The sequence below is a fragment of the Gracilinanus agilis genome, chromosome 1 (assembly GCF_016433145.1).
Source record: "Gracilinanus agilis isolate LMUSP501 chromosome 1, AgileGrace, whole genome shotgun sequence".
Classification (NCBI taxonomy): domain Eukaryota; kingdom Metazoa; phylum Chordata; class Mammalia; order Didelphimorphia; family Didelphidae; genus Gracilinanus; species Gracilinanus agilis.
Genome location: NC_058130.1, coordinates 27,583,327 through 27,593,643, shown reverse-complemented (window position 1 = coordinate 27,593,643; position 10,317 = coordinate 27,583,327). Strand labels below are relative to the sequence as shown.

General features: G+C 38.9%; 1 protein-coding gene across 1 annotated transcript in view; it reads right to left on the bottom strand.

Moving 5' to 3' along the window:
• Positions 1 to 5,478: 5,478 nt before the first annotated feature.
• SYNPR (synaptoporin) overlaps positions 5,479 to 10,317 on the bottom strand; it is a 362,121-nt gene continuing 357,282 nt past the window's right edge. Inside the window, exon 6 of the mRNA XM_044656810.1 lies at positions 5,479 to 5,736. Within this exon, the coding sequence (XP_044512745.1) occupies positions 5,479 to 5,736 (258 nt within the window). The remainder of the gene's footprint in view (positions 5,737 to 10,317) is intronic.

The following is a 10,317-nucleotide window of genomic DNA, read 5'->3' as shown; positions in this document are numbered from 1 at the left end:
TATAGGTAATGAAGCCACAGGAGGTCAAGTGATAAAAATATGAATAAAATAATAGGAGCTGAATGTTTTATTCTAGTTCAGCCATTAAGAAGCCTTTTAGACTCATTACAAGTCACCTCTGGGGTAATATATGTCACTGGTTCTGATACAGAGAATAGAAGATGGTCCATTTAAAGGAAACACATAACTCAATTTACAAGATCGATTGTGGTCACATAGGACTTTTGGAGAACTGTCAAAGGTCACTCTGCTTTCATGCCTTTACCTTTTTGTAACTGGTACATGTTATTCACATGGGTGAATGGGTCTTGTAAATCAGGGAGCCAACTGGCACACTTTGAATGATCAACTGTACAATGATTCAATTGGTTCTAGACCAGGAGTTCTTAACTCTGTGTGTGTGTGTGTGTGTGTGTGTGTGTGTGTGTGTGTGTGTGAGAGAGAGAGAGAGAGAGAGAGAGAGAGAGAGAGAGAGGGAGAGAGAAAGAGAGAGAAAGAGAGTGAGTCCAATGTGTGTGTGATCCTTTTGTTAGTCTGGTGAAGCCAATGAATTCTTTCTCAGATTAGTACATAAAATAAAATACATATGATTACAAAGAAAACAAATTACATTGAAATAAGCATATATATATATTCATATATGTATACAAAGAGGTGTATGTGTACTGGCATAAAATTCATGAATCCCAAGTTAAGGATCCTAGTTCAAAAGAGTATTACTTCAGGGGGCAGCTAGGTGGCTCAGTGGATTGAGAGCTAGGCCAAGAGATGCGAAGTCCTAGGTTCAAATCTGACCTGAGACACTTCTTAAAGCTATGTGACCCTGGGGAAGTCACTCCCATTGCCTAGCCCTTAATACTCTTCTGCCTTAGAACCAACACACAGTATAGATTCTAAGATGGAAGGTGAATTTTTTTTTTTTAAAGAGTATTACTTGTGTCATAAAGTAATAGGAATAAAAAAATCCACAAGAAAGGTATTAGGATGAGATCATGTAAAAGAGGAAATTTATCACTAGTGGAGCTGGAATTTTATTTGGATTATTTGAAATCCAAGAGGAATGAATATTTTTTTTTACATTGATTATATCTTCTCTTTACCAGGCTAAACCCTAGACACAACGGTAGTGGTGGTGGGCGTATAATAGCTGTCTTCATATATTTGAAAGGCTGACATGTGGAAGAGGGAGTAGAATTGTTCAGTTTGATTTTAGAGGGTAGACCTAGTAGGAAGTTCTAAAGAAGGAAATTTAGGACTGCCATAAAGACACACCTCCTAATGGTTAGAGGTGTCAAGAAGTAAAAAAGGACTTCTGAAGGTGATGGAGGGTTTCCCCTCATGAAAGGTCTTCAAGTGCCCACTGACTAGTTGAATTGATATAGTAGAGGAAACTCTAGCTCTTGTAAGTCTGGGATTCAGTGCCTTGTGACTTTTTCCCCCATTCTGAAATGCTGTAATTTTGGTTCTATATATGTCACCATAAAGGATCTGTAAATAAATGATTGTGATTCTAGTCCAAATATTGAGGACCATTTGCTGAGTGCCTTAGTGGACTCTACATGTTTGAGAAATATTGATTGGTTTGACTTAAAAGGTATGGCAGTAACCATTGTCATTATTATTTGCTATTTTACATGTGGGCACAAACTAATGTTGTGGGGATTGGTATAGTGGATAGGTGGGGGGGGGGTCCTGGACTCTAGATTTCATCCATTTGGGGAATAACCAGTATTTAATGCACCTTTTACCAAAGATATTGACGACTCCTTGTAACTCATATTCTAAGAGTTGCCCAAGGCTATTAAAAATTCAAGAGGCCACATAGGTTTTGTGTGTGTGTATGTCTGGGTATGTTCAGATATACACTATGTGTGTGTGTGTGTGTGTGTGTGTGTGTGTGTGTGTGTGTGTGTCTGGATATGTTCAGATATACACTATGATTACATCAGTAAAAAGAACCCTCAGCAGGAAATACTTCTTCCATCAATGAATATCAACAACTTCTAATTTCTAGGATTAGAGATTTTTGGAGTTATTGAAAATAGATGCACTCAAGTTGTGGTTGTGGTTGTGTGTGGGTGCATCTGTGTGTATCTGTATGTGAGAGATAGAAAGACAGAGAGGCAGAGATAGAGAGAGAGCCAGAGAGAGAAAGAGAAAGAGAGAGAGAAAGCATTGTGATTTCATTAGTGTTAGGAACTTACAACATTAAAACTCCCTCTACCAATGCAACTTTCCAGTTTAGAGTCTTGGAGAGTTGCCTGGGGGTCTCAGTTAAGGTTAACACACAGCAATAGGTTGGAGAAATGTTGGATAGATTTCATGAAGTAATTGAAGCAATGAAATAGGATTCAGTGTACCCGAGTTTGACTTTGGTTCCTCCCATTAAGTAGTATTTGTGGGATTCTGGGCAAGTTGCTTAATTTCTCTAAGCCTTAGTTTCTTCATTTGTAAAAAACTGGATGAGCAACTTTGCCTTGTGTACTTTGCAGGTTGGCTCCATGGACTAAATGAGACTAGGTAGGTAGGTAGGTAAGTAGGTAGGTAGCCCTGAGAAGTCATTTTATTCACCATGCAAATGTGAAGAACTACTATCCTGATGTCAGTGAATGAGTCCCTTGCCCTTTAGACCCTTGATAGCTGTCATTTCCTCTATGCTTCTCTCTGAGTTTGTTCAAACTAGGGTGATCTCTGCATTAGAGTCTGCTAAAGTACCAGCCTAGAGGAAACAGCAGCTGAGAGCAATGAGGGTCAAGTGACACTCCAAGGAACTATGATACCTTTCGCTGGTGGGGATGCCAGCCTTCTATAATTTAAGTAATTAGGTTAGAGAATTGCCTGAGGCTCAGAGGGGTTAATGTACTGACTCAGTGACATTTTAGTAGAGTGGAAAGTGCCATTGGATTTGGAGGCAGAGGATTGGGATTTGAATCCCAATGTTGGGCAAGTCTGTGGGATTTGGTTTCCTATGTAAAAGGAAGCTATTGGATGGATGAACTTTGAGATCCATTTCAGCTCTTCTTTTGGCATCTCCGGTATCGAGGTGAGGATGTTAGCCTGTCTTCCTTGAACCCACTCCAGGTCTAGCACACTAGCTTCTATATCTCAACGCTTCTCTTGAGTCAAGTGATATCAAATTGAATTTTGACATGGAAAAATTTCAGCTACTCTATATGCTGAGTTGACATACCTTGTGAGACACATTGATTTTCTTTAGACAATTTGCTTCTTCTGCTTGAAATTAAAAAAGTATAATCCCAGATGAGAAAAAAAAATCCTGTTTGGATTCTTTTAGCAAGAATACCATAAAATACACAATCATCATTTTCCACCGACATAGCCAGGCATAGTTTTTTTTCATTTGAAGCCCAGAATGTTCTTTTGTATAAGTAGGCCTGGTAAAAAATAACTGCTAGTTACTGGAACTAGTACACTTGAGGGAATGCAAAACAGCAGGCTACTCTCAATTTGAGAAATGCAAGTAGAAAGAAATTAAAATTAGCCACTCACAGTGGGAGCATGGCACCGAAGGGAGGGATCCCACTGGCAAGTGAGAGCATGTCTGAGGTCATAAAGAAAAGGGGGCTATTAGACCAGGAAACCCATTTTCTCATCAAAGTGTATTATAAACATTTTTTTGAAGCCTTGCCATGTAGAACAGTTAGTGCCTGGCACATAGTAAGTGTTTAAGTACTGTTTGTTGACTGACCAACCAACCAATGAGCCAAGATGATGGTATGTTGGGGAACTCTAGACATTTTGCCAGAATGTTTTCTTTGTAGAAGGGTGGAATCATTTGACTTCACCAACTTTGTATGCAATAACTTTATTAGGGTCAAATAGATTTCACAATATAGATTCATCCACCAAGTAGCCAGAAACTGGTTACAATTATCATATAAGATGCAACATGGTTAAAATGCTTCCAATGTTACAGACCACACAGTAATAATATATATTGGTAACACTTTTATCTAGGAATGTAATTACTTGCTTTTTCTAATCCTGTTTTGTTTTGGGCTTCCAAATGACGTGGAACCCAGAGGTGAAGATTGCCATGTTCTTTATCATAAATGAGGCAAAAGATTTTTTTTTAAACCCTCACCTTCCATCTTGGAATTAATACTGTGTATTGGCTCCAGGGCAGGAGAGTGGTAAGGGTAGGCAATGGGGGTCAAGTGACTTGCCCAGGGTCACACAGCTGGGAAGTGTCTGAGGCCATATTTGAACCTAGGACCTCCTGTCTCTAGGCCTGACTCTCAATCCACTGAGCTACTCAGCTGCCCCCAAAAGAAGATTTTATGAGTCATTCTTTTGGCATTGGAGAATAATTCACTTAAAAAAAGGTCCTCCCAACATCTTCACTCTTTTGATTGTGCCCTACTCATTGGAGAACTGTAATAAAACTTGGGAATTTTTGTTAGCTAGCTAGGGAGAGCCATCGTGTTATGATAATGAAACAAGCCTGTCCAGTGTAGCTTGTCTGGGAGTAATGAATACTTTTGACAACATTACGCACAGTCCAGGAGGACTTATTCCTAACTAGGGCTACTGACAATCTTCACCTCCATCAACGTATCAACAGAAATACCTCTGCAATTACAGGAATCACAGGCTACTTGGTCCGTATAATCCTTGACTCACGTGAAAAAATTCACAAAAAGCCAGTGCACATTACAATGGGCAAAAATACAGAGTTTACACAAAGGGCATCCACATTGACTAGTTACCACACATACTCTCAAATGCCCCTTATTTGGAAACACACCTTCATTACAATGCTTTAAGGACCTGAATAGAACCAGAGAGCCAAATTTGCAAAATATTCATAACAGGCAATTCATTTCCTTAAATGTACAATTAGTAGAGTCAGGGTACAATTGGGAAGTTTCCATAAACACGGTGCAAACATTGAGTTTGGGAGAAAATGCCAATTCATGCACTAAATTTTATTATCAAAGAAAAAAAGGAACAGTTATCTAAAAGAAATACTTAGAAAGATTCACAGACTGGCAGTGTTGTAAACTCAGTAATATAGCATGCAAGTGTGGTGCTCCACACCAAGACATCTCTTAGAAATCATATTAAAAGTTTGTTTCCCATTGAAATGGATAAGAAAACTTGGTACTATTTTATTTATGTTCCAAATATGACAGACTCAAGACTTTAGGCTACAAAATACTCCTACTACCTTGGTACACATACAAAACTACTGTAAAATTATCTGTACATATAAGAAGACGCTGTCCAATTAGCCACCTGTGTTAAATAATAGATCATTTCAACCAGTCTCAAAGTACCATTTATCGTAACCTAGGGCCTTCCTTGTTTAATGAGAGCTTCAGAGCTCTGATTTGCATTAAACACTTTCTATTTTAATATCTGATTCCAGCTCTTAAAAAAAAAAAAAAAGGAAATCTTGTGCCATTGAATTATATCATGGTGAATGGTCTCCAGAAGAAATCAAGCTCTGCCGTGTTAAATCTGATTGGTAAAGGAAGTTGGGCCACTAGGCTGCTGGCCAAATTCCTCGGCAGATTGCCCCAGATTTGCCGGTTGGTTATACCCACCACTTGGCCCGTAGCTGTCTCGGTTGTATCCACCATGGCTGTAGCTGCTGGATTGCTTCTCCATTGACTCGGAGAGATGCCTCTGGCCGGAAGAATGCCATCCAGTCTCCTTAAAAACAAACCAGATGTTTCCTGCCCAGAGAACAAAATTCAAGAAACCGAACACCTGAAGGAGAAAAAGAACATCAGATCACTACGATGCCCTTGACAGTTGAAAGCCTGGAATTTCTGCCTGGGGGAGACAATGTAGTACAGTTGGGTATCCTCTGGATCTGGGGCCAGAGAGTCTGGTTCTGTCATTTCCTTCCCATGGAACTGAAAAATTTGCTTTTAATTCTCCCAGCCATAACCCCTTCCCAGCCATAACTCTGTGATTCAATCTGGCACATACCCAAGGAATCTAAGAGAAAAGCAATGGAGAAGAAACTATGTAAGACTGTCTCTGGGAAATGTCCTTTAAATTTAGAAGAACCTATCAGACAATTATACTTACTTTCTCTTGTCATCCAAATATTGCTAAATCTCTCTCAGAAAGAGCTGTGGCTCATAACAGTATAGGGTTGAAATACAATGATCCGAAACAATTGTTGAGGGACTTATAATGAAAAAAACACTATCTCCAGAAAAAAATGATGGAACCTGAATGCAGATCAAAACACATTTTTTTTTCTTTTTTTTCAAAGTCTCTGTTTTCTTTCACAACATAGAACATAGAAATGCTTTGCATGATTGCACACATATAATCTATGCCAAATTGCCTGACTTCTCAAGGAGGTAGGAGGGGAGGGAGGGAGAGAATTTAAAATAAAAAAATAAAAAATGAATGTTAAAATTGTTATTATGTGCAATTAGAAAATGAATATAAAATTTTTCACTTAACAAAAGGATAGGGCTTGAAGAGACCCCAGTGATTATTTATTCAATTGGCTCCTTTTACCGATGAGGAAATTGTGATCAATTGGCTCCCTAGGGACACTCAGTTTTTTAGAGACAGCACTGAGATTAGAACCTGGGGCTTTGGTCCTTAGCTCAATGACCTCTTCATATTGCCTTTTATCATTGGTATTTAATTTTGGGATCATTGTTTTAATTTTGATATCTGTAAATTATGCTCAGTGTTCTTTCATTGCAATTTATTTTATTCTTGTTTGCCATCCCCATAGTCCATCTCCTATTTCTTATGACTGGAATGTTGCCATCCTTCATCTACTTTTACATTCTGAAAACCCTTCAAGGCTTAGCTTAAATGCTATCTTCTTTAGAGTTCTGCTTCTCCCACCCTAAATTATTAATCCTGCCCCTCCATACTCATTACACATATTTTGTATATGTTTACTTATCTGGGACTATTTCCTGATATTTCTAGTAAAATGTCAGTTCTTTGAGATCAGACACAGATAGTTCTATTGCTCTTTTGGTATTTTCAGAATCTAGTTCTATGCCTGGCACATAGTAAGTGATTAATAATTTCTTGTTGATTAAGTGATTGATATTTTCCATTCTTTCTCTTCCAGGGATGCTGATATCACTATTGCTTTGGACTGGATCTGTGATTTTATTGGCATAAGGCCATAGTGGTGAACGTATGGTACACTCAAAAAGGGCATGTAGTGCCTTCTCTGTGGGCACTTGATTTCTCTCCTGCCAGAATTTGTTACTAGAAAGGCAGAGGGACTTGGGGGAACTGCTCCCTTTCCCCTCTTCCACTGTGCTGAGAACATTTTTTTTCACTTCATTCATCTTTCTGCCCATCATCCCAATGGGAATGTTCACATGGGAGGGGAGCAGAGCGCTTTACCCACAAACCCTTCCCCTCTCCATAAATGTCATCACTTCACCCACAGCGCAATGGGAGCACTCCCTCCTCTGTCTCTGTGTGTGTGTGTGTGTGTGTGTGGGCAGGACACAGCATGGGGTTGGAAAAGGTTTGTCATCACTGGCATAAGGAATGTTTCCAGATGAAGAAACTCCCTCTAGCAATGTAGGTAGACTACTGTTCTGTAATTAAATGTTAGAAAGTAGCCTTTCAGGCACTGAGGGATGAGTTTGAACCCAGATTTTCTTGACTCTGAGACCTGGTTATATTTATTATGTCAAGTAGTCTCTTGTCCTAATACCATGAAAAACACCACATATACACCAATAACCATATAGTTATTATGACTCAATTTTTATAGCTTTGAATTAGAGTTTTTAGGCAGTGGGCTGAACTCCTTCCTTGGCAAGTAAGTGTCTCCAAAGGGTACAAAATAGTTAATGAGAAAACTATCATGAATATGTGAGATCTAGATGGAGACTTTTGCTCTTCCCAGGAGGGTGTTGGTGATTTAGAAGGCAAGTGCTACTTCTCTGCTTCAACCCTAATCATATTCTTCTCGGAACTAAATGAACTGTTTCCTAAGTTAGGCTGAAAAAAAAAATCTCATTTTCCATTCTTTTTTTTAACATTTGAAGTTACTTCAAGAGTTAGGCATAGGCCCAAAGGGCTTTAAAAGACTGTCTGCCCTTTGACCCAGCCATACCACTGCTGGGTTTATACCACAAAGAGTTAATAAGGAAAAAGACTTGTACAAAAATATTTATAGCCGCCCTCTTTGTGGTGGCAAAAAATTGGAAAACGAGGGAATGTCCTTCAATTGGGGAATGGCTGAACACATTGTGTTATCTGTTGGTGATGGAATACTATTGTGCTCAAAGGAATAATGAACTGGAGGAATTCCATGTGAACTGGAATGACCTCCAGGAAGTGATGCAGAGTGAAAGGAGCAGAACCAGGAGAACCTTATACACAGAGACTGATGCACCGTGGTACAATCGAATATAATGGACTTCTCTACTAGCAGCAATGCAGTGATCCAGGACGATTCTGAGGGACTTATGAGAAAGAATGCTATCCACATTCAGAGGAAGAACTGTGGGGGTAGAAACACAGAAGAAAAACAACTGCTTGAACACATGGTTGATAGGGATATGATTGGGGATGTAGACTCTAAACGATCATCCTAGAGCAATTATCAATAATATGGAAATAGATCTTGATCAATGACACATGTACAACCCAGTGGAATTGTGCATTGGCTACAGGAGTGGGGGGTTGGAGGGGAGGGAAAGAACATGAATCATGTAACCATGGAAAAATATTCTAAATTAATTAGTTAAATAAAAATTTCCAACTAAAAAAAGAAGAGTTAGGCATAGGGAAATAGGAGCATGTTCAGCATAAAAGTCTCTTTTCAAAGCTTAATGCATCCATGTATCATTTCTCACTCCCCAATAGATTTCTAGGAAGACATAGAAATGAAACAGGAAGTGATGGGGAGGGACATTTGGCCATTAGAGAAAATTCAGGTGGCTGACAACATTGTCTAGGACCTTATTACTTCTTGCATGGACCATTGCAATAACTTGCTAATTGGCAGTTGTACCTCTAGAATCTACCTTCTTCAATGCATCCTTTTTTGTTCAGTTTCCCTTTCTGCTCTTTTAGTTTTTATTTTGGAGTATATTTCAGGGTATATATTTCCCAAGTCAACAATGAAGACATTATATTTAAATAAAACACACATGTTCTTCACTGAAAGCTATCTTTTGTTGGGAAATCCAGATTCATAGAAGTTTAGAGTTGGAAGGTATTTTAGGTCACAACTTCTCTGAGGTATAAATCAAAGGGGTGGGTTAGATAACCTTTCAACTTTAAATGTTTGAGAGGTATCTTAGCTTCATGAATGATCTTGGAATCATGAATACTTGGGTTCGAATGCTGTTTTTGACAGATGCTTTCTTTGTGGCTCTGGGCAGGTCCCTTAAATTCTTCCTGAGTGATGAATCAAGTTAAAAATTATTGAGATGATGCTGATCCTAAAGGTTCCTCACTAAGAATTGCCTATATTGATGCAGTCACCAGTCTGCAAACAAATAAATAAACAACAAATGAAGTGGGTTGGGAAACATGGATTCCTAGGAATTCAGAGCAGGAAGAGACTTCAGGTCACTTAACTTGTGTAGACCATTGTGTGCTCTTCTATAAAATAAGGGCATTGGACTAGATGACTGTTAAACTTCCTTTTCAACTATACATGCTTAATCCTATGGTTACCAGTCAATCCATCGATCTAAAAGCATTTGTGCAAGGTACTATCGATTATCCATCCCTACTCCTACCCCCCCCCCCCATGTCAAGATGAAGGAATTGAGATACAGAGAAAAGTTTTTTTACAGAAGAAAAACATATAAATGGTCCACAGTAAGGACATTCAAACTTTTTCCAAGTGGGACCACATGATCAGAAATGTGGATATGAGCATTACATGGGAATTTGTTGGCTCCCTATTCAAAATTATGGATTTTACTGATGCAAAGTGAAGTGAGCAGAGAAAGAATGGACAGTTTCTGAATATTTATTTATTTTAAAACCCTTACCTTCCATCTTGGAATCAATACTGGGTATTGGTTCTAAGGCAGAAGAGTGGTAAGGGCTAGGCAATGGGGGTCAAGTGACTTGCCCAGGGTCACACAGCTAGGAAGTGTCTGAGGCCAAATCTGAACCCAGGACCTCCCATCTTTGGGCCTGGCTCTTAATCCACTGAGCCACCCAATTGCTCCCTTTCTGAATATTTATTGAAGCATACTGTTTTTCACTTTATTGTATGTGCGTATATTTGGTTTTTCTTTTAAAACATTAATTTATTGACTTGTTTGTTACACTAAAATTCCCAGTTATTTCTCTCCTTCCCTCCCTCCCCACACT